Below are 26,146 nucleotides of genomic sequence, written 5' to 3'. Positions count from 1 at the left end.
CTACTTACGAGTAGGGTTGAGCGACCTTGACTTTTTTAGGGTCGAGCATACGAAACGCGACTTTGGAACGAAAGTCGCGTACCGCATGGCCGACCCCCACACAGGGATCGGGTCGGGTTTCATGAAACCCGACTTTGCCAAAAGTCGGCGACTTTTGAAAATGAACGATCCGTTTCGCTCAACCCTACTTACGAGCGCTGAGACAATGTTTGTTGAAGGAAGAGCAATTGGTCGTAATGCAAATACGGGGTCACGCGTTTTCCACCTGATCCGCTTGGTGCATTCTGACTGTTCCGGTAGTCACGGACAAAGCGATCGCGGATGGACTTCCAACGGGTATGGACAGCATCGGCTTTAAACTTAAAAAAAAAAAAAATTATATAAAAATAGTAGATAGTTTTAAGATATAGGAAAAATTGTTCACAGTTTGTTACGATAGTTGATATATATATAAATAGTAGATAGATAGTTGTTAGATAAGAAATAGTTTAGAAATAGTGTATAGATAGATAGATATATAGTGTACAGATAGTTGATAATTGAGAGATAGATAGCAGACAACAAGTGGATAGGTTGATAGGATATAAAAAAAAAATTTATTTTTTAACATTTTTCGATGTTACGTCACCAATATTTACCAATTTTTTTTCTGTGAGGTTGTCGACTTCTCCATGTATCGGGGATTAAAGTGACAGATAATTTGATCCCACAACTTGCGGTTCTTCACAATGTCATGGTGGGAGCTGTCGCTCTGGTCCCATATGGAGGGGTTGGCTTCCACAAGGTTGATCAGTGTCTCGTTGTGAATAGTCAATGGCTCTTCGTCAACGACAATCCTTTTTTTTTGGTTGCTGACTTGGACTATGTAAACACAAAACGTTATGTTAATAGTGTCAATTTCACTGGATGGCCATATTCATATATACAGAGATAGATAGATACATAGATATAGATACATAGAGATAGATACATAGATAGAGCGATAGATAGATAGAGTGATAGATATAGCGATAGATAGATATAGCGATAGATAGATACATAGATATAGATAGAGCGATAGATAGTTTATAGATCTAGTAGATAGAAAGTGAACAGATTGTTGATAAATATTGGATAGAATATTTCTAGTTTTATATTTACCACTGGCAGTTGTGGCGACGACAGAAGGCTAGGGACCTTCTTTCTTTTGTGTCCCCCGTGTGCCACAACCTATTGTGTATGTAAAATGTAAAAAAAATTAATTTAACATTAAATAATGTTAACATTCATTGGATCAATAAATTTATGCCTGAAAAATTCAAAATGTGTGCTATGTACCTTTGTGTTTTTTGCCTGTTTTTTGGGGGGAGGTCTAGCAGCCTCGGGCTCAGAAGACTCCTATTCACAATAAAAACATGATTTTTATTACGTGCCTAGCTCAATACAATGGAGTTTCACACAATATTATTGTGGTTTTTTAAAGTGCAAGCCTACCGACTGAGAAGAAAAGAAAAAAAATCGCAGACACGCTGCTGCTGCTGACATCAGTATCCGACATCTGCGTGCAACAAAGCAATACATTTTTAGTACACACACATCCGACGGACATTACAAACTCCCATGTTGTATACAGAGATATATAATATATAGAAACATACTTACATTTCCTGTGATCTCTTGCAACTCTCTGTCACGTGCAGTAGGCCTCAGGAGAAATGTGTGGGTGGGATACTCCTCATTTGGCCGAAATCACATTTCCTGTCACATGACCACATGTGACCACCCTCAAACGCTATTAAAGCGTGTGGTCCTATTTGGAAATTTTTCATGATTTGTGTCTGACTGCGTTTGCCATAGCCTTCTATGGCAGAATGAACGCTTCCGTTAGTAGTGCGTTAGCTTGGCCGGACCCGAAAACGCTGCAAGCCGCGTTGAAGGTCCGTCAGAAAAAAACGTTATGTGACAAACGCATACCAATTTAGGGATGCGTCAGACAATGCAAGTCTATGGGCGCGTTAGTATGTGCGTTACATTGCGTTTTTACTACTTAAAAACGAGTCCGTTAGACGGACACACCTAGCGCAATGTGAACCTAGCCTTACAGCGCTGCATATTTCTCGCAAGTCACACTGCTGGTCCGTGTGTGATCCGTATTTTTGGGGCTTCCATAGACTTTCATTGACGTTTAATTTGCGCAATACGGTGACAAACGCAGCATGCTGCGATTTTCTACGGCCGTAGAAAGCCGTATAATACTGATCAGTTTAATACGGCAGATAGGAGCAGGGGCATAGAGAATAATTGTGCCGTATGTTTTGCGGGTTTTACGGACGTAGTTTCTGCGCTCTTACGTCCGTAAAACTCGCAAGTGTGAAGCCGGCCTCAGTCACAGTGCCACATAGTTCACTCACGTTTACTTCATAAATAAACTACGAGAAGAAAACCCAAACAACCAGACCGTCTGGAGATTTTCACTGGAATGATGTTCTTGGTGGAAGGCGTTAGCATCTGTGGCGATGATGTGTGGACTGGATACTGCATAAATGGATAATAGTATATTGTCAGTAATTGACATCACAGTCATTTGGAGTTATATTTTGTTTTTTTTGTATTTATAAATGATATTTAATTTATTCTTTGATTGTAATGTTGTGATAAATGCATACTGTGTTTTTATATATATATATATATATATATATATATATATATATATATATATATATATATATTTTTTATCTAATTTTTTTTTTTTGTATATTTGGGCAATGGAAATTATCACTGTATTATATTTTCTTTATATTTTGCATTATTTTGTTGTTGGAATTAATTTGCATAACCCCCACCATGATATATACCGGTGCGATCTCCATTAGTATTTATCTAGTATGAGACACTAGGTCACGCTATGTAGTTTAATAAGCCACAGCCCCATACACTCCAGGTATACTGCGCTCCAGGGAGTGCACTTGGAAACCTCGGGTACTCTGCCCCGTACGTCCGGTCACGTGGGGCTGGCGCTCTGACTTCTGGGTCCTCCTGACTGCGCATGCAACGGTATTTCTTTGGGGCGGCAGCGATAGGAGGACGTATAATATAAATACAGCTCCCGGACTTACACTAAATACCCCCTGACGAAGGAAATTGTCCGAAACGCGCGTCGGGGTGCGCTATTACAGGACGAGGCGACTCTTAAAGGTATATACCAGTATTTTTCTTTGAGTCCCTTCCTACACATGCACGTTTTGGAACATACAAACACATGGTTTGTTTTTTCATTTATTGCACTGGATACAATTGATTTTTGAAGTGGATATATGTAATCGTTCTTTTTGCACACTGCACTTTATATCCTTGATTTTGGTGTGAATTCAGGTAATCTTGTGCACAGCACATTGCACTTTTTAGGTTTTCAGGTGAAGATATGTATTTTTTATGCACAGCACATTGCTTTATAAAAGTTTTTTTTATAAGTTATGATACTTTGTTTTTACCTCCTAAGGGACTTTTTTTATTGGGTCTGCCATTAGTATGTTATGAAATATCCTGTTATGCGTACAGATTTATTGTTTTTATATTATATTTATAAATATTTTTTAAATTATTGCCACAAAAAATATATAATAAAGGCATTTTTTTATATAAACTCCTGGCTTTGGCTTCTGCCTGGCTGTCCATGGTTCGGTTGTTTAGGTTTTCTTCTCTTGGTCCGGTGGTGATAGCCACCAACTTACATAGAGCACCGTGAATAGTTTGATAAATTTTGACTATATATAAAAAGGATTTTTCTTCAGTGATTTGTGATGTTTCTGTGTTCTAATATTGTATATAAATAAACTACCGTATATACTCGAGTATAAGCCGAGATTTTCAGCCCAAATTTTTGGGCTGAAAGTGCCCCCCTCGGCTTATACTCGAGTCACGGTAGCGGTGGGGTCGGCGGGTGAGGGGGTGAGGGCGCTGAGGCATACTTACCTAGTCCCAGCGATCCTCGCGCTGTCCCTGCCGTCCCACGGGCTTCGGCGCTGCAGCTTCTTCCTCTCTTCAGCGGTCACGTGGGACCGCTCATTACAGAAATGAATAAGCGGCTCCACCTCCCATAGGGGCGGAGCCGCTTATTCATTTCTCTAATCAGCGGTGCCGGTGACCGCTGATAGAGAAAGAAGCTGCGGCACCGAAGACCAGGCAGAGGGACAGCGCGAGGATCGCCAGGACTAGGTGAGTATGTTATATTCACCTGTCCACGTTCCAGCCGCCGGGCGTCGCTCCATCTTCCCGGCGTCTCCATCTTCCCGGCGTCTGCACTCTGACTGTTCAGGTCAAAGGGCGCGATGACGCATACAGTGTGCGCGGCGCCCTCTGCCTGATCAGTCAGAGCAGAGACGCCGGGAAGATGGAGGCGCCGGAACGAGACGCCGGGAGCTGCAATCAAGGGAGGTGAGTATGTGTTTTTTTTTTTTTATTGCAGCAGTAGCAGCGGCAGAACAGATTAATGTGGAGCATCTATGGGGCACAATGAACGGTGCAGAGCACCGTATATGGAGCACATCTATGGGGCACAATGAACGGTGCAGAGCACCGTATATGGAGTACATCTATGGGGCACAGTGAACGGTGCAGAGCACCGTATATGGAGTACATCTATGGGGCACAGTGAACGGTGCAGAGCACCGTATATGGAGCACATCTATGGGGCACAGTGAACGGTGCAGAGCACCGTATATGGAGCACATCTATGGGGCACAGTGAACGGTGCAGAGCACCGTATATGGAGCACATCTATGGGGCACAGTGAACGGTGCAGAGCACCGTATATGGAGCACATCTATGGGGCACAGTGAACAGTGCAGAGCACCGTATATGGCACATCTATGGGGCACAGTGAACGGTGCAGAGCACCGTATATGGCACATCTATGGGGCACAGTGAACGGTGCAGAGCACCGTATATGGAGCACATCTATGGGGCACAGTGAACGGTGCAGAGCACCGTATATGGCACAGCTATGGGGCACAGTGAACGGTGCAGAGCACCGTATATGGCACACCTATGGGGCACAGTGAACGGTGCAGAGCACCGTATATGGCACACCTATGGGGCACAGTGAACGGTGCAGAGCATCGTATATGGCACACCTATGGGGCACAGTGAACGGTGCAGAGCACTGTATATGGCACAGCTATGGGGCACAGTGAACGGTGCAGAGCACTATATGGGGCACAGCTATGGGGAAATATGAACGGTGTAGAGCACTATATGGCACAGCTATGGGGAAATAATTATCTATTTTTATTTTTGAAATTCACCGGTAAATGCTGATTTCCACCCTAGGCTTATACTCGAGTCAATAAGTTTTCCCAGTTTTTTGTGGCAAAATTAGGGGGGTCGGCTTATACTCGGGTCGGCTTATACTCGAGTATATACGGTACATACATATTCTAGAATACCCGATGCGTTAGAATCGGGCCACCATCTAGTAAATTATAATGTGCCATGAAAAAAAGAAAATCTCAAAATCACTGGGATCTGTTGACGCTTTCCAGAGTTATTACTACATAAAGTGACATTGGTCAGATTTAAAAAATTTGGCCCGGTCTCTAAGGGGTTAATATACATGCAAGATGAGAAATGGTTTATGGTATATCTCCTTGTCCAAGCCAGAGCGTATAATGCATGTAATAATGGCATGCTATATGCATATATTTGAATATACAAATAAAGAGTATGGATAAAATAAACATCCTACAGGCATATGAAATTTCTGACTAGAAGTTTGTTAAATCCACATGACTAAATACCCATATTAACACACAGGGAGCATGGAGTAATAAAAAAAAAAAAAAAACACATGAGGAACAGGAGACTCAATAGCTCAGTGGTTAGCACTGCAGCACTGGGGTCCTGGGTTCAAATCCCATTAACGACATTATCAAGGAGTTTTCCTCCCACACTCCAAGACATACTGATAGGGAATCTAGATGGTGAGCCCCAATGGGGACAGCGGTGTGCAGCACTGTGAAATTAATGGCGCTATATAAGTGAATATAAACAAATGTGACATCATATCAACACAGCCAAACCAGATCTCTGCTTTGCACTGACGAGGGGTGGTACCCCGAAACACAAATTGAGATTCTGGTTTGGCTATTATCCTAAGTCATGTGACAAGGCTCGTTAAATGGTCGACAGACATGTAGGATTGCTACCTTCCAATAGGTGGCACTAGAGTTCTGGCTCTCTTCCTCTCTGAAGACAATTTGCAAATTAGCATATTTCTCAGAGGAGCATTGCGGCTTTAAAGGGAATCTGTCTCCCCAAAATTCGCCTATAAGCTAAGGCCACCGCCATCAGGGGCTTATCTACAGCATTCTGTAATGCTGTAGATATGCCCCCGATGTAACCAGAAAGAGAAGAAAAATAAGTTAGATTATACTCACCCAGGAGAGGTCCGGGTCCGATGGGCATCGCGGTCCGGGTCCGGTGCCTCCCATCTTCGTACGATGACGTCCTCTTTGCTTCCTGCAGCAGCTCCTGCGCAGGTGTACTGATTTGCCCTGTTGAGGGCAGTGTAATGTATTGCAGCGTGCAGGCGCTGGGCCTCTTTGACCTTTCCCGATGCCTGCGCACTGCAGTACTTTGCTCTGCCCTCAACAGGGCAATTCAGTACGCCTGCACAGGAGCCGCAGCAGGAAGGAAAGAAGAAGACAACGTCATCGTATTAAGATGGGAGGCGCTGGACCCAGACCGCACCTGGGTGAGTATAATCTAACTTTTTTTTTTCTCATTCAGGTTACATCAGGAGGATTATCTACAGCATTACAGAATGCTGTAGATAAGCCCCTGATGGCGATGGCCTTGGCTTATAGGCGAATTTTGGGGTGACAGAGCCAAATTTTTGAAATCTAACCAGTGTCACTTTATGTGGAAATAACTCTAAAACACGTCAACAAATCCCAGTGATTGTGAGAATGTTTTTTTTGTGACACATTATACTTTATGATAATGGTAAATTTACGTCAATATGTTTTGTGTTTATTTATAAAAAACATCAAAAATTTAAGAAAAATGTTAAAAAATTAGCAATTTTCAAAGTTTGAATGATTATCCCTTTAAGGCCGGGGTCACACTAGACCGTAATACGGACGAGTGCAATGCGCAAAAAAAAAAAATTCGCATAGCACTTGTCCCAATGTTAATCTATGGGGCAGCTCCCATCATCCGATATTTTCTCGGCCGTATTCAGGATCCGAGTGAAATCGCAGCATGCTGCGATTGTCAGCGTATCTCGGCCGAGAATCGCCAATGCAAGTCTATGGGTGCGAGAAAAAAAAAAAAAAAAATCGGATTACATACGGACCATGCGTGTGCATTTTGAGAAATACAGAAGACTTCTCCAGGTGACAGGAAATTGAATCATCCATTATCAGGAAGCTTTGGCATGCTAATTTCTGGCCCACGCTGGATTGCAAACCAGGAAGCACGCCTCCACGGAGTGCACTGTGTAGCAGCATGGCCAGGCATATAAATGTTGAGATGCTGATTGCTCTGGTCCATGATAGACCCGAATTATGGGACCAACGCGACGCACATTATGCGGACCGTGCACGTAAAGACGCAGCATGGAGGTCAATATGTCGCCACATGTTCCCCGATTTTGATGATCGACCTCAAGAGGTTCAGCAAGAAATATGTAAGTACCATCCTTTATGCAAAAATGGGTTTTTATATTGGGTTCATGATAAAAATAAGCATGAACACATCATATGTGGTGTGTTTATGAGTGAAGTAAATGATCCATGCTCTTGGTTGAAGATGCAAAAACATTACCAAGACACACAAATATGGATGAAATGTAGTAGCTATTGTCCTTTAATATATTCCCCAAGGAATTTTATGTCCCCCTCGGCCATGTGTGATTGCAAACCCTGTTTGAGTTATGTGCGTGATATTTATATACCAAATGTTGTATCTTTGCAGTCAATGATGTCACTAGACGCTGGCGGAGTTGCCGTGACCAATACCAGCATGAACGACAACTTCCTGGGCGGAGTGGTGATGCAGCCACAAAAAAAAGAAAATACCTATATTTTGATCACCTTAATTTTCTTGCACCGGTGATGGAGCTCAGACCGTAAGTGCATGCATGTCTCAAAAAAATGTGACATCTTATTACGTGAATATGTATGTATTTTTTCTAATTAAAAATCTTTTGTGAAATACAGAACAGAGTCAAATCTGACAAAGGGAGACTGCATCTGACTCTGAGTTGGTGATTGACCCTGTTGGTGAAGAGGCAGAAATGGCTGGACCATCTGGGCAAACAACAGGCAGCAACCAACCACCACCACCACCAGCGTCTTCTGCCACACAGGAGGCAAATCCAGAGGTGGAGGAAGGAGCCCAGAGCAGCAGTCCAACCTTGGCTCTGGATACCTCACCACAGCCTAATACCAGACCAAACCGTGGTCGGCGCAGAAGGGTGGCTTCGAACATTGGCACCAGGAGGCAAGTGGATACAGGGGTGTTGGACTATTTGTCCAGAGCTGCCCATGACGATGGGGAGGAAGCGTACTTCCGCAGTCTTGCCCGCTATTTATGGCCCATTCCACGCTCGCTCAGGCTGCGGACCAGAGGTTGTATCCAAATATTGATAGATGCAGCCACACCCCCAAACAACCCCACTGATGTTTTTAATTATCTGGAACGGTGGCAAATGTCAGCTACCAACCTTCTGGCGGTGAAAGACCTTCCACAGGACCAATCACAAACTGTCGCAGCACCACCCCCGCAACCTATAGCTCCACAACATCAGCATGCCCAAAGCACCCAACAACCACAAAACAGGGCAATTTATGATTATCCTGCAACTGCCCAATATGACCACTTGAACAGACACGTTTGGAGGCTGGTCCCAACATGTGTCTGCTCGACATGGCCATATTGGGGGGTCTGACCAAATGGGAAAAGCCGGTACCCAGGACTTGATGCCCTTCTACCCTCAACATCAAGTGTTAAGTCATACACATGATCGAAACTTGCCACAACAACCTCAATTTAGATCAACACTAACACAGGTTGACAGTCTGGTTGGTCAACCACCCAGGCAAAGTTCCGCACATGCTAGACACCCGCCATCACCACCCCCAACCTACCAGAACCTGTAATTTTGTTTCAAATTTTTTGGCCTGTCATTTTGGCTGTTGTATGGCCTAAGTTTTTTTTTTACCTTGGCATGTAAATCTGTCTTGTTCATATGGCTCTAATTACATATGCTGATAATATGTTTGGAGAATATATAAATATACAGTGGGGCAAAAAAGTATTTAGTCAGTCAGCAATAGTGCAAGTTCCACCACTTAAAAAGATGAGAGGCGTCTGTAATTTACATCATAGGTAGACCTCAACTATGGGAGACAAACTGAGAAAAAAAAATCCAGAAAATCACAGTCTGTTTTTTTAACATTTTATTTGCATATTATGGTGGAAAATAAGTATTTGGTCAGAAACAAAATTTCATCTCAATACTTTGTAATATATCCTTTGTTGGCAATGACAGAGGTCAAACGTTTTCTGTAAGTCTTCACAAGGTTGCCACACACTGTTGTTGGTATGTTGGCCCATTCCTCCATGCAGATCTCTTCTAGAGCAGTGATGTTTTTGGCTTTTCGCTTGGCAACACGGACTTTCAACTCCCTCCAAAGGTTTTCTATAGGGTTGAGATCTGGAGACTGGCTAGGCCACTCCAGGACCTTGAAATGCTTCTTACGAAGCCACTCCTTCGTTGCCCTGGCGGTGTGCTTTGGATCATTGTCATGTTGAAAGACCCAGCCACGTTTCATCTTCAATGCCCTTGCTGATAGAAGGAGGTTTGCACTCAAAATCTCACGATACATGGCCCCATTCATTCTTTCATGTACCCGGATCAGTCGTCCTGGCCCCTTTGCAGAGAAACAGCCCCAAAGCATGATGTTTCCACCACCATGCTTTACAGTAGGTATGGTGTTTGATGGATGCAACTCAGTATTCTTTTTCCTCCAAACACCACAAGTTGTGTTTCTACCAAACAGTTCCAGTTTGGTTTCATCAGACCATAGGACATTCTCCCAAAACTCCTCTGGATCATCCAAATGCTCTCTAGCAAACTTCAGACGGGCCCGGACATGTACTGGCTTAAGCAGTGGGACACGTCTGGCACTGCAGGATCTGAGTCCATGGTGGCGTAGTGTTACTTATGGTAGGCCTTGTTACATTGGTCCCAGCTCTCTGCAGTTCATTCACTAGGTCCCCCCGCGTGGTTCTGGGATTTTTGCTCACCGTTCTTGTGATCATTCTGACCCCACGGGGTGGGATTTTGCGTGGAACCCCAGATCGAGGGAGATTATCAGTGGTCTTGTATGTCTTCCATTTTCTAATTATTGCTCCCACTGTTGATTTCTTCACTCCAAGCTGGTTGGCTATTGCAGATTCAGTCTTCCCAGCCTGGTGCAGGGCTACAATTTTGTTTCTGGTGTCCTTTGACAGCTCTTTGGTCTTCACCATAGTGGAGTTTGGAGTCAGACTGTTTGAGGGTGTGCACAGGTGTCTTTTTATACTGATAACAAGTTTAAACAGGTGCCATTACTACAGGTAATGAGTGGAGGAAAGAGGAGACTCTTAAAGAAGTTACAGGTCTGTGAGAGCCAGAAATCTTGATTGTTTGTTTCTGACCAAATACTTATTTTCCTCCATAATATGCAAATAAAATGTTAAAAAAACAGACAATGTGATTTTCTGGATTTTTTTTTCTCAGTTTGTCTCCCATAGTTGAGGTCTGCCTATGATGTAAATTACAGACGCCTCTCATCTTTTTAAGTGGTGGAACTTGCACTATTGCTGACTGACTAAATACTTTTTTGCCCCACTGTATGTTTGTCATCACCACATCCATAATGAGCCAAACTATAAAAGTACATCATAACATATACGGTGTACGCCATTGAATAAAATAAACACAGCAAAAATATTTTTTTTTTTAAATGATCAAAAGGTGTATAGAGAAAAAAAATAGTATCAATAAAAATGTCACTCTGCCCTGCAAAGAATGCAGCCCCCCAAATTCAATTTTTTTTTTTTTTTTTTTTTTTTTATAAAGCAGAGTTTGAGACCCCCAAGTTAGACTTTACAATCACATGCTATCAGGGAAAATTTTGAGCCTAACATCAACAAGGTACAACAGAGCTAACGCTGGGAAATTTTTAATCATTGCTATGCAGTCACCTGCAGGTGATCGTCCCGACTGACCACACATAAGGCCAGAAGGCACAGAGAAGTGAACCAGGTGAACCAGAAAGTAACAGTGAAGATAAGGAAAATCTGCAATAAGCTTCATGTGATTCATGACCTTTTTCTCTCTCACAATCTTACCTTCCTCGGCCTCACGTAAACCTGGCTAACACCCTCTGACACCGCCTCCCCTGATGCGCTGTGTTATGGCGGCCTCCAATTCCCACACCCCTCGCCCCGGCAACAGACATGTGGAGGAGTGGGTCTTCTCCTTTCTTCAAACTGCACCTTTAACCTAATCCCACCTCTACCCTCCCTTATCCTCCCCTCTTTTGAAGTCCACTCTATCCGCATCTACTCTCTCTCCAACCTCCAAGTGGCCGTCATATACCGACCTCCGGGCCCAGCCACCGCCTTTAGTGACCAATTCTCCACCTGGCTTCTTCACCTTCTCTCTGTTGACAATCCAACCATCATCATGGGTGACTTCAACATCCCCACTGATACCATTCAGTCAACAGCCTTCAAACTTCTGTCCCTTACTTCATCTTTTGGAATTACTCAGTGGTCCTCCGCAGCCACCCACACAGACGGACATACACTAGACCTGGTCTTCACCCGTCTCTGCTCTCTATCTAACTTTACCACCTCCCCTCTCACTATCCTCACCGGTCACCCATGTCCAGCAACATGCGCACTCCCGCAAAAACCTTGCACACCTAGACGCCTACACACTCTCTGACTATCCTACCACTGGCATCCACATCCTCACTCTACGACACAGTGCCACTGCTTTCTACAATGTCACTTTCGCATCAGCTATTGACGCGGTTGCCCCTCTCGTTCATGGCAGAGTGCAACATATCAATAGACAACCCTGGCACAATAACACCACTAAAAAGAAAACACATTCGCAAGATGACTTCACTGCATTCAAACAGGCAACACTCACTTTTAAATCGGCTCTCACCTCGGCTTAACAGGCCTACTTCACAACCCCCATATCTTCCCTATCCTACAACCCCAAACAGTTATTCAAAACCTTTAACTCCCTCCTCCGCCCCCTCCAACCTCCCTCATCTCTGCTGAGGACTTTGGTCAATCTTATTTTTAAAGTGTGTGGCAAACAAGGCAAGTCTTCATTGTTCAACCACCACAACCCCTTTATATACCAGACCAGTTCCCAAACCCCATAACCTCCCTATCCAACATCACTGAAGGGGGGCTTGATTGTCTCCTCTCCAAATCGCACCTCACCACTTGTGCGCTCTACCCCATCCCATCTCCTTCCCAACCTCACCACCACTCTTATCCCATCCCTGACTCAGCTCTTCAACCTATCACTAACTTCTGGCACCTTCCCTTCGGCTTTCAAACATGCCACAATCACGCCTATGCTTAAAAAGCCAACCCTCGATCCAACAGCTATGTCCAGCTATCGCCCAATATCGCTGCTCCATTCGCTTCCAAACTCCTGAAGCAGCATGTCCACGCTGCACTTTCCTCCCACCTCTCATCTAACTTGCTTTTTGACAATCTACAATCTGCTTTCTGTCCCATCACTCAACTGAGACAGCCTTGCCCAAAATTACTAATGACCTACTTACAGCAAAAGCTAAGGGACAATACTCTGTACTCCTCCCTCTAGACCGGTCCTCTGCTTTCGACACAGTTGATCACTGCCTCCTACTACAGATCCTCTCCTCCTTTGGAATCAAAGACCTCACCCTTTCCTGGATTTCCTCATACCTTTCCACATTCAGAGTCTCCCACACTACCTCCTCATCCCATCCTCTCTCTGTTGGAGTCCCCCAAGGTTGTGTTCTAGGACCATACACTTGGCCTGGGACAACTCATTAAGTCTCATGGATTCCAGTACCACCTTTATGCTGATGACACTCAGAAATACCTTTCTGGCCCAGATGTCACCTCTCTGCTGTCCAGAATCCCGGAGTGTCTATCAGCCATACCCTTCTTCTCCTCTCGCTTCCTCAAACTCAATGTGGACAAATCTGAACTCATCATCTTTCCTCCAGCTCATAGATCTTCCTTACCTGACCTATCTATCGCAATTAACGACATCACGCTTTTCCCCGTACCGGAAGTCCGGTGCCTCGGAGTACCCTTGACTGCCACTATCCTTCAAACCGCACATCCACCTCCAGCTCAAAAATATCTCCAGAATCCGTCCTTTCCTCAACTGTCAATCTACTAAAATGCTTGTGCATGCACTCATCTCCCGTTTTGACTACTGCAACATCCTTTTCTGTGGCCTCCCTGCTAACACTCTTGCACCTCTCCAGTGCATCCTTAACTCTGCTGCTCAACTAATTCATCTCTCTCCTCCCTACTCCTTCGCTTCCCCCCTCTGCAAATCTCTTCACTCGCTCCAATTCCCTCAGTGTATCCAGTTCAAATTACTAATACTGACCTACAAAGCCAACCATAACCTGCCGCCTCCATATATCTCTGAACTAATCTCCAAATATCTTCCCTCACGTAATCTCCGGTCCTCCCAAGACCTCCTTCTCTACTACACACTTATTCACTCCTCATCCAACCGCCTCCAAGACTTCTCCCGAATATCCCCCCATCCACTGGAATTCTTTACCCCAACACGTCCGACTATCAACCACATTCGGATCCTTCATACGGAACCTGAAAACCCACCTCTTCAGGAAAGCCTACAGTCTGCAATGACCCCGCTGCCTTCGCACCACTACTGAAGCTACCGCCTCATCAACACCGGCGCTCCTGCAACCCTCAACCTATTGTCTCCTTCCACACCATCCTGTAGAATGTAAGCCCGCAAGGGCAGGGTCTTAGCCCCTCTGCATCAGTCTGTAATTGTTAGTTTGCTTACTGTAAGTGATATCTGAAATTTGTATGTAACCCCTTCTCATGAACAGCACCATGGAATCAAAGGTGAAATTTATATATATATATATATATATATATATATATATATACACACACACACAGTACAGACCAAAAGTAGCCACCTTTTGCTTTGATGAATGCTTTGCACACTCTTGGCATTCTCTTGATGAGCTTCAAGAGGTAGTCGCCGGGAATGGTCTTTCAACAATCTTGAAGGAGTTCCCAGAGATGCTTAGCACTTGTTGGCCCTTTTGCCTTCACTCTACGGTCCAGCTCACCCCAAACCATTTCGATTTGGTTCAGGTCTGGTGACTGTGGAGGCCAGGACATCTGGCGTAGCACCCCATCACTCTCCTTCTTGGATAAATAGCCCTTACACCTACTGGAGGTGTGTTTGGGGTCATTGTCCTGTTGAAAAATAAATGATGGTCCAACTAAACGCAAACCGGATGAATAGCATGCTGCTGCAAGATGCTGTGGTATCCAAGCTGGTTCAGTATGCCTTCAATTTTGAATAAATCGCCAACAGTGTCACCAGCAAAGCACCCCCACACCATCACACCTCCTCCATGCTTCACAGTGGGACCCAGGCATGTAGAGTCCATCCGTTCGCCTTTTTTGCGTCGCACAAAGACACGGTAGTTGCAACCAAAGATCTCAAATTTGGACTCATCAGACCAAAGCACAGATTTCCACTGGTCTAATGTCCATTCTTTGTGTTCTTTATCTCAAACAAGTCACTTATGCTTGTTGCCTGTCCTTAGCAGTGGTTTCCTAGCAGCTATTTTACCATGAAGGCCTGCTGAGCAAAGTCTCCTCTTAACAGTTGTTGTAGAGATGTGTCTGCTGCTAGAACTCTGTCTGGCATTGACCTGTCTCTAATCTGAGCTGTTCTTAACCTGCGATTTCTGAGGCTGGTGACTCGGGATAAACTTATCCTCAGAAGCAAAGTGACTCTTGGTCTTCCTTTCCTGGGGCGGTCCTCATGCGAGTCAGTTTCTTTGTAGTGCATGATGGTTTTTGCAACTGCACTTTCAAAGTTTTCCCAATTTTTCAGACAGACTGACCTTCATTTCTTAAAGTAATGATGGCCACTTGTTTTCCTTTACTTAGCTGCTTTTTTCTTGTCATAATACAAATTCTAAGTCTATTCAGTAGGACTGTGTATCCACCAGACTTCTGCACAACACAACTGATGGTCCCAACCCCATTTATAAGGCAAGAAATCCCACTGATTAAACCTGACAGGGCACACCTGTGAAGTGAAAACCATTTCCGGTGACTACCTCTTGAAGCTCATCAAGAGAATACCAAGAGCGTACAAAGCAGTCATCAAAGCAAAAAGGTGGTTACTTTGAAGAACCTAGAATATAAGACATATTTTCAGTTGTTTCACACTTTTTTGTTAAGTATATAATTCCACATGTGTTAATTCATAGTTTTGATGCCATCGGTGTGAATTTACAATTTTCATAGTTATGAAAATACAGAAAAATCTTTAAATGAGAAGGTGTGTCCAATCTTTTTATATATAGATATATAGATATATAGATATATATAGATATATAGATATATATAGATATATATAGATATATATAGATATATATATATATACATATACACACACACACACACACACACTAGATGGTGGCCCGATTCTAACGCATTGGGTATTCTAGAATATGCATGTCCACGTAGTATATTGCCCAGTCACGTAGTATTTTGCCCAGTCATGTAGTTTAACCTTCGTCCGGCTGAGTAGGTACAATTGTATCTATTCCGTTTTAAAATTGCAAGAACTTTTTTTTTTCGAAAAGCCGTAGAGAGCTGGAATTTCGTGACATCTCTGCAGTTTTGGTCCAGAATATATTGGCCAAATTTCAAGAAAATATATATGAAGGTACAATTGTACCTCTGCAGCCTGTTAACGTTGTAAAATTATGCAGCCTGACGAAGGATAATGCTCCATGCAGTTATGGCCCCATAGATGCTCCATATAATGCTCCATGCAGTTCATTATGGCCCCATAGATGCCCCATATAATGCTCCATGCAGTTATGGCCCCATAGATGTCCCATATAATGCTCCATGCAGCTCTTTATGGCCCCATAGACGCTCCATACAGCATTGTGCCACATGTAATGCTGTTGCAATAAAAAAAATAAAAATCACATACTCACCTTTCGTCGCTGCTCCTCAGCGTCCCGTCTCTCCGCACTGACTGTTCAGGCAGAGGGCGGCGCGCACACTAATACATCATTGCGCCCTCTGACCTGAACAGTCACTGCAAGAGGACGGGAAGACGGGGCGGCGCCCGGCGGATGGAACGCGGACAGGTGAATATGAAATACTCACCTGCTCCTGACGCTGTCCCTGCCTGTTCCATGGTACCGCAGCTTCTTCGCGCCTGCGCGAGAAAGACCTGCCACGACGTTACGGTCACATGACCATGACGTCATGGCAGGTCCTTCTCGCATACCATCCTTAGCACCAGAACGTCGCGAAGAGCGGGAAAGGCGCCGGAAGGGTGAGTATGATGATTTTTTATTTTTTTTAATTATTTTTAACATTAGATCTTTTTACTACTGACGCTGCATAGGCAGCATCAATAGTAAAAACTTGGTCACACAGGGTTAATAGTGGCGGTAACGGAGTGAGTTACCCGCGGCATAACGTGGTCCGTTACTGCCGGCATTAACCCTGTGTGAGCGGTGACCGGAAGGGAGTATGCTGACGCCGGGCACTGACTGCGGGGAGGAAGGAGCGGCCATCTTCTTCCGGACTGTGCCCGTCGCTGATTGGTCGTGGCTGTTTTGCCACGACCAATCAGCGACTTGGATTTCCATGACTGACAGAGGCCGCAACCAATGAATATCCGTGACAAACAGAAGAACAGACAAACGGAAGTGACCCTTAGACATAGAGATATATATATATATATATATATATATATATATATCTCTATCTCCCTCTATCTCCAGTCCGGTGGTGCCCCTAGGCCAGGTTCTCCCCACCTTGCTCCAGTTGATTGGCAGGTCTCTCCCGTGTACATAAGGCAGACCTGTTAATCAACTAGAGCAGAGTGGGATCTCTCCCTACGTACACACAAGACGTCACATCTCTCCCTATAGTCCCCGGACAGCTTTTCAAATGGTGTTTTCACTGAAACGCAGATGCGTTTCAGAGCAATAGAAATAAATATAAATAGTGGCGCAGAATGTGAAAGAGCTATCAATCCTTGCTGCGATACCAAACCAACCTCCACACTTGATTGGTAAATGAATGAATAACCCAATAAAATTATGCACCTAGGTACAAATTGGTACGCGCTTGATAAAAGCCAGTGAAATATTTACGATAGGGAGAGGAGTGGAATGACCAATATGGATAATATAGCGTAGTTTCTCAATATATCCACCAAAAACTACCCTTGTTAACACCAGTGGTCGGTAGGAAGGGTAATGAGCATGAATGTTCCTACCTCCAGTGACAAGTCCGCGATGAACAGAGAAGCTGCAGTGATGCCGCTGTGTTTCCAAGGAACTCCAGGTACAGAGTGCTAATACAAAATCCAAACCGGTGGCTGCCCCGGCCGGTAGCAGCCACCTGAAACTAACCTCCGGGTTGAAACGGGGTCCTGTGATGCCAGACGCCGCGTGGTGTGAGAGCGGTAAGTCCGGGTGAAGCGCAGGACCTGCGTGACGTATCTGGTCACGTGACCGTTACCGGAGCCCCGGGAGTGAGTACGGAACGCAACCTGGTTGATTGACCCTCACTGCGTTCCGTACTCACTCCCGGGCTCCGGTAACGGTCACGTGACCAGATACGTCACGCAGGTCCTGCGCTTCACCCGGACTTACCGCTCTCACACCACGCGGCGTCTGGCATCACAGGACCCAGTTTCAACCAGGAGGTTAGTTTCAGGTGGCTGCTACTGGCCTGGGCAGCCACCAGTTTGGATTTTGTATTAGCACTCTGTACCTGGAGTTCCTTGGAAACACAGCGGCATCACTGCAGCTTCTCTGTTCATCGCGGACTTGTCACTGGAGGTAGGAACATTCATGCTCATTACTCTTCCTACCGACCACTGGTGTTAACAAGGGTAGTTTTTGGTGGCTATATTGAGAAACTACGCTATATTTTATTATCCATATTGGTCATTCCACTCCTCTCCCTATCGTAAATATTTCACTGGCTATTATCAAGCGCGTACCAATTTGTACCTAGGTGCTTAAAGGGACTCTGTCACCTGAATTTGGCGGGACTGGTTTTGGGTCATATGGGCGGAGGTTTTGGGTGTTTGATTCACCCTTTCCTTACCCGCTGACTGCATGCTGGCTGCAATATTGGATTGAAGTTCATTCTCTGTCCTCCATAGTACACGCCTGCGCAAAGCAATCTTGCCTTGTGCAGGTGTGTACTATGGAGGACAGAGAATGACCTTCAATCCAATATTGCAGCCAGCAGGTAAGGAAAGGGTGAATCAAACACCCGAAAACTCCGCCCATATGACCCAAAACCAGTCCCGCCAAATTCAGATGACAGGTTCCCTTTAATTTTATTGGGCGTTTCAGAGCAAGTGATACATTGCTGCAATACCAATGCCAGGCTTTGATTGGCGCTGCCTGTGGTTCAGACAGCATGAATTTAATGATCATTTCACTTTAAAATGAGTGCAAAGGAACACTGGAGGCCCTTGAAAAACATAGGGCATAGACATCACCTCCAGAAACACTATTTATCTGTAAATAGTATTTAAATCCTGTACGTCAGGCTCACTGAAAATAGCGCTATAGGGAGAAGTCATGAATAGTGTTGAGCGATACCGTCCGATACTTGAAAGTATCGGTATCGGATAGTATCGGCCGATACCCGAAAAATATCGGATATCGCCGATACCCGATACCAATACAAGTCAATGGGACATCAAGTATCGGAAGGTATTCTCATGGTTCCCAGGGTCTGAAGGAGAGGAAACTCTCCTTCAGGCCCTGGGATCCATAGGGATGTGTAAAATAAAGAATTAAAATAAAAAATATTGATATGCTCACCTCTCCGGCGGCCCCTGGACTTCACACTGCGTACCGGGAGGCTTCTTTGTTTAAAAAGCGCGCCTTTCGGACCTGTGAATGACGTCCCGGCTTCTGATTGGTCGCGTGCCGCCCATGTGACCGGCACGCGACGTCATTCGCAGGTCCTCAATTCCTATAATTAGCAGTTTTGTGAATGAGAATGACGTCGCGGCTTCTGATTGGCCGCGTGCCGGTCACATGGGCGGCACGCGGCCAATCAGAAGCCACGACGTCATTCTCATTCACAAAACTGCTAATTCTAGGAATTGAGGACCTGCGAATGACGTCGCGGCCTCTGATTGGTCGCGTGCCGGTCACATGGGCGGCACGCGACCAATCAGAAGCCGGGACGTCATTCACCGGTCCGAAAGGTGCGCTTTTTAAACAAAGAAGCCTCCCGGATAGCAGCGTGAAGTCCAGGGGCCGCCGGAGAGGTGAGCATATCAATATTTTTTATTTTAATTCTTTATTTTCCACATCCCTATTGATTCGATACCGATACCCGATATCACAAAAATATCGGATCTCGGTAACGGAATTCCGATACCGCAAATATCGGCCGATACCCGATACTTGCGGTATCGGAATGCTCAACACTAGTCATGAATGAAGTCACTCCAGTCATTAGTCCGGTTGGGGGGGTTGTTAAACTCACTGCTCACTCCACTATGAGTGCGCTTACCTCTCCCATGCACACTGACTGATAGCTGTTTGTAGGAATGCAAATACGGACACATGCATATCCACTGTATTCAATGGAGGTGCGCACCATGTATCCGTGTGAAAACCCGCATGTCCATGGTGCGTGGCTCTGCTACATCTGAACGTTGGCATGATGAGAGCGTTAAGCCAGGCATCCAGAGCATGATAGCGCAGCATCAGTGTCTTGCGTGATGCGAATAAGGTGAGTGGAGTTCGTACCATATGATCTTTCTCACGCCGCTAGCGATAAGATCAGTGAAGCGAACGGCGTTAATCAGCTATGAACTCATCTCATCTTATTCACGTCACCGCGAGACAGTGAAGTACTGAAGCTGCGCCATCGCAAGCAGCTCAGTGTTTCTGCTGGATGCCAGGCCAAACGCTCACATCATGCCAACGTTTAGCATGGCATCTAGATGTAGCAGGGCAAGACTCGTCAAGGGACAAATGGATTATCTTCTCGTTGGGCCGGTGAGCAATATGTTTGGTTTTTTTTTTATTATTTTTGCCTTTTACAGGGGACATCGGCATCAGTGGATTATCTTCTCATCGGACAGGTGACTATAAACTTTGCTTTGTTATCTACTATATAATTGTCTAAGGGTCAATTCCGTCTGTCTGTCTGTCTCTGTCTTTCTGTCACGGATAGTCATTGGTCGCGGCCTCTGTCTCATGGAAATCCAAGTCGCTGATTTGTTGGTCGTGGCAAAACGCCCACGACCAATCAGCGACGGGCGCAGTCCAGCAGCAACATGGCCGCTCCTTCCTCCCTGCAGTCAGTGCCCGCTCCGTACTCCCCTCCAGTCAGCCCTCTCACAGGGTAATGCCAGCATTACCGGAGCGCGGTAACGCACTCCGGTTACGCAGCTATTAACCCTGTGTGACCAACTTTTTACTATTGATGATGCGTATGCACCATCAATAGCAAAAAATCTGTTACAAATAAAAAAAAAAACAAAAAAAAAAACGTTATTCTCAACCTTCCGCAGTGTCGTCCTGTCCTCGGCAGGTTCCGGTGCTAAGGATGCTATGCGACAAGGACCTGCCATGATGTCACGGTCATGTGACCGCGACGTCATCACAGGTCCTGCGCTCATACCAAACCTGGGACCAGGTGGCTGGGCAATATACTACGTGGCTGGGCAATATACTAAATTTGAAACACCAGAATTACGTTTTTTGGTCGCCGCGACATTGCATTAAAATGCAATAACGGGTGATCAAAAGAACGTATCTGCACTAAAATGGTACCATTAAAAATGCCAGCTCGGTGCGCAAAAAATAGGCCCTCAACCGACCCCAGATCATGAAAAATGGAGACGCTACTGGTATCGGAAAATTGCGCAATTTTTTTTTTTTTTAAGCAAAGTTTGGAATTTTTTTTCATCACTTAGATAAAAGAGAACCTAAACATGTTTGGTGCCTATGAACTCGTAATGACCTGGAGAATCATAATGGCAGGTCACTTTTAGCATTTAGTGAACCTAGTAAAAAAGCCAAACAAAAAACAAGTGTTGGATTGCACTTTTTTTGCAATTTCACCGCACTTGGAATTTTTTTTCCGTTTTCTAGTACACGACATGCTAAAACCAATGATGTTGTTCAAAAGTACAACTTGTTTCACAAAAAATAAGCCCTCATATTGACGGAAAAATAAAAAAGTTATGGCTCTGGGAAGGAGGGGAGCGAAAAACGAACATGGAAAAACAGAAAATCCCAAGGTCATGAAAGGGTTAATATCAGACCCCAGCTCGTTACCAAAATTACACGGGAGCACATACTTTTTTAATTTAATTCTTTATTTCACATAGGAAGTATACAGTGGGTGCTGAACACAACTCCCATCATTATCTCAGGGAGATGAGGTGACAATGATGAGAGCTGCCTTCAGTACCTGGCGCATGGGAACAGCTAATGGTACGTGGCACAAAAATGTGATTATTGGTGCAATAATAATAATAATAATAATAATAATAATAGTGACACAGACAGCAAACGAATACACGGATGTCATATACGTACATATAGATGGCACATGGACAAGGACCACGGATCTCACCATTACATGTGAACAAGGCCTAAACCCACCAGACAGGATTTAAACGCCATTTACCTGCAGATTACAGTATATTTGAGGCTAAATAGCATTTCTGGAGGTGACAGGTTCCCTCTAGGAGGCAACACTTTACACCTAATTTGATATGTCGGCATCCTGTAGTGTTGGTTGCACTAGAACAATAAATGATTTCTCATCTCCTTCTTTAGTAAAACTGTAATCCAACCCCAAATAAACTTTTGGCTTTGGATGGAGTTACTGCATCGCTAACTACTACTGAGGGCAGCAGCTATCCTCACTCCCCACAGAATATTCTCCGAAAACAACCAGTATTCGCTTCACATGCCATTTACTGGGAGAGTCTGTGTAACAAGGAATACATATAGCTGGGAGGTTACTCACCACCATTACGACCATGTCACAAGCATCCGTATACCTTGAGCAAAAGCAGCTGGTGCCAAAGCTGTAATTTCACTGCGCTTCAAGCCAGCCACCGACATGTTAACTCATGTTCCACCAGTTATGATACAGAATATAACATAATAGCAGCTGGTGTGCACAGGGCCCGATACAGGGTCCACGAGGAACCCATACAAATACATGTACCAACACGGAATGACTGGTGTACGAGGCACAGGCAGGATCCTTCCACACATGAGATCATGGGATCCGGCCATGTACAGGCAGAGAAGGAAGATTCTGCAGATTTTGAATGAATGAGACAGAAAAACCCTTTGTAATTTGTTACCTCAGTTATGAAATCGCTATAATTATTATTATTATAACATATCAACGCCATCATCAATACCAGCATCACATAACGTAATCACCACGAGGTCAATACGCTCATCACATGACATCAGAATTATCATATCACATAACATAATCACTAGAATGATCAACGCTATTACCAGCATCACATAACGTAACTAAATATCATCACATTGTCATCGTCACTACCATCATGACGTCATCGCATAACCGCTATAATCATTATCACCATATGACATCATCACTATTATAATCACATGACCTCATCTCTATCAAATCATCACATAACTTAAATCAAAAGAATCGTCATAAGTCATCAATATCATGATCACGTGATGTCAGAACTGATGCCACATGACGTCACCACTAGGCTCACAGCAGCACCTGAGGAGGGCAATGAGGGGGCACACAGTGTAATATTTCCTCGTCTTAGACTTCTATATGGAACACTCCTTTAAACTTTTCCCCAGCGCCAGCAGGGCCGTGGCGGCTGTGTGACAGGCTGTCTGACTGGCCGTGGACCGGCTGTGTGACAGGCTGTCTGACTGGCCGTGGACCGGCTGTGTGACAGGCTGTCTGACTGGCTGTGTGACTGGCCGTGGACCGGCTGTGTGACAGGCTGTGGACCGGCTGTGTGACAGGCTGTGGACCGGCTGTGTGACAGGCTGTGGACCGGCTGTGTGACAGGCTGTGGACCGGCTGTGTGACAGGCTGTGGACCGGCTGTGTGACAGGCCGTGGACCGGCTGTGTGACAGGCTGTGGACCGGCTGTGTGACAGGCTGTGTGACTGGCCGTGGACCGGCTGTGTGACAGGCTGTGTGACTGGCCATGGACCGGCTGTGTGACAGGCTGTGGACCGGCTGTGTGACAGGCTGTATGACTGGCCGTGGACCGGCTGTGTGACAGGATGTGGACCGGCTGTGTGACTGGCCGTGGACCAGCTGTGTGACAGGATGTGGACCGGCTGTGTCAGGATGTGTGACAGGCTGTGGACCGGCTGTGTGACAGGCTGTGGACCGGCTGTGTGACAGGATGTGGACCGGCTGTGTGACTGGCCGTGGACCAGCTGTGTGACAGGATGTGGACCGGCTGTGTCAGGATGTGTGACAGGCTGTGGACCGGCTGTGTGACAGGCTGTGGACCGGCTGTGTGACAGGATGTGGACCGGCTGTGTGACAGGCTGTGTGACTGGCTGTGGACCGGCTTTGTGACCGGCTGTGTGACTGGCTGTGGACCGGTTGTGTGACTGGCCGTGGACCGGCTGTGTGACTGGCCGTGGACCGGCTGTGTGACAGGCTGTGTGACTGGCTGTGGACCGGCTGTGTGACAGGCTGTGGACCGGCTGTGTGACCGGCTGTGTGACTGGCTGTGGACCGGCTTTGTGACCGGCTGTGTGACTGGCTGTGGACCGGCTTTGTGACCGGCTGTGTGACTGGCTGTGGACCGGTTGTGTGACCGGCTGTGTGACTGGCTGTGGACCGGTTGTGTGACCGGCTGTGTGACTGGCTGTGGACCGGCTTTGTGACCGGCTGTGTGACTGGCTGTGGACCGGCTTTGTGACCGGCTGTGTGACTGGCTGTGGACCGGTTGTGTGACTGGCCGTGGACCGGCTGTGTGACAGGCTGTGTGACTGGCTGTGGACCGGCTGTGTGACAGGCTGTGGACCGGCTGTGTGACAGGCTGTGGACCGGCTGTGTGACCGGCTGTGTGACTGGCTGTGGACCGGCTTTGTGACCGGCTGTGTGACTGGCTGTGGACCGGTTGTGTGACTGGCCGTGGACCGGCTGTGTGACTGGCTGTGGACCGGTTGTGTGACTGGCTGTGGACCGGTTGTGTGACAGGTTGTGTGACTGGCCGCGGACCGGCTGTGTGACAGGCTGTGGACCGGCTGTGTGACAGGCTGTGGACCGGCTGTGTGACTGGCTGTGGACCGGTTGTGTGACCGGCTGTGTGACTGGCTGTGGACCGGCTTTGTGACCGGCTGTGTGACTGGCTGTGGACCGGCTTTGTGACCGGCTGTGGACCGGTTGTGTGACTGGCCGTGGACCGGCTGTGTGACAGGCTGTGTGACTGGCTGTGGACCGGCTGTGTGACAGGCTGTGGACCGGCTGTGTGACAGGCTGTGGACCGGCTGTGTGACCGGCTGTGTGACTGGCTGTGGACCGGCTTTGTGACCGGCTGTGTGACTGGCTGTGGACCGGTTGTGTGACTGGCCGTGGACCGGCTGTGTGACTGGCTGTGGACCGGTTGTGTGACTGGCTGTGGACCGGTTGTGTGACAGGTTGTGTGACTGGCCGCGGACCGGCTGTGTGACAGGCTGTGGACCGGCTGTGTGACAGGCTGTGGACCGGCTGTGTGACAGGCTGTGGACCGGCTGTGTGACAGGCTGTGGACCGGCTGTGTGACCGGCTGTCCCGTCACCACACGGCCGGGCGCTGTCAGTGGAGGCACTGGCACGTGCTGTCCCGCGGAGCCGGCTTCTTACCAGAAGAAGATCTTGGAGCAGAAGTTGGCCTTCTGCAGCGGGTTGGCTTTTCCCTCCTTCTGTGGGAGCTCCATGCTCAGCACCGGCCACACACCGCGCTCTGTCCTCAGCACCGGAGCCGCAGCACTGGCCAAAGGGCGCCGCTACCTACTTCTTCTAGGTGGTCAGTCACTTTGTAGTGCACGGCCCCGCCCCCTGCCCTGTGATTGGACAGCTAGCCGTGAGCGGCACCTGGAATCGTCACTAGTCAGGGGGCGGGACGGTCACATGTAAGGAGAGCATCCGTGTCCTCACGTAACGCTCCTGTGGAGGTCCCGTTATGAGAGGACGCCATGCAGGGCGCAGGTCACCTGGGAGCTGAGCCCCGTGCTGCTGACACCGTGCTGCTGACACCGTGCTGCTGACACCGTGCTGCTGACACCGTGCTGCTGACACCGTGCTGCTGACACCGTGCTGCTGACACCGTGCTGGCTGGGGTAGTCACAGTGATCATAGGAGCTGTAGGAATCCCTGTATGGCGGGCTCCCCCTAGCGGCAGCTGCAGGCGGACATAAGCCCAGCGTAGGCGACAGGGAAGCAGAGGCTCTAGGCCAGAAGTGCTGGCTCCGTCCCGACAGCGGCTCCTGTCATGTGGCCCCTGGCGATAGAGCCCCAATTGGCCCCCTTTCACTTTTCTTGTGACCTATAAAAATATATTTTTTTCATCTAATATGTAACTTGAATGTCCACCTCGCTGTATTATTCTATATGTACCCTTCACATCACCACTAGGGTTGAGCGAAACGGGTCGAAATTTTTCAAAAGTCGCCGACTTTTGGCAAGGTCGGGTTTCATGAAACCCGACCCGACCCCAGTGTGGGGTCGGCCATGAAGTCGGCGATCTTTTGAATCTAGAATCGGAATTCCGATACCGATTCCCGATATGTTTAAGATATCGGGAA

General features: G+C 46.5%; 1 protein-coding gene across 2 annotated transcripts in view; it reads right to left on the bottom strand.

Annotated features, from left to right (window-relative positions):
* ABCC4 (ATP binding cassette subfamily C member 4 (PEL blood group)) overlaps window positions 1-25,370 on the bottom strand; it is a 440,057-nt gene extending 414,687 nt beyond the window's left edge. The window contains exon 1 of one of the 2 annotated variants that reach the window (XM_069758043.1): window positions 25,206-25,370. In XM_069758043.1, coding sequence (XP_069614144.1) covers window positions 25,206-25,279 — 74 coding nt within the window. In that variant the 5' untranslated portion in view covers window positions 25,280-25,370. The remainder of the gene's footprint in view (window positions 1-25,205) is intronic. The other variant, XM_069758042.1, reaches the window with a different exon arrangement.
* Window positions 25,371-26,146: the final 776 nt, after the last annotated feature.

The sequence above is a fragment of the Ranitomeya imitator genome, chromosome 3 (genome assembly GCF_032444005.1).
Source record: "Ranitomeya imitator isolate aRanImi1 chromosome 3, aRanImi1.pri, whole genome shotgun sequence".
In the NCBI taxonomy this organism is placed as follows: domain Eukaryota; kingdom Metazoa; phylum Chordata; class Amphibia; order Anura; family Dendrobatidae; genus Ranitomeya; species Ranitomeya imitator.
This window is presented reverse-complemented; position numbering and strand designations above follow the sequence as displayed.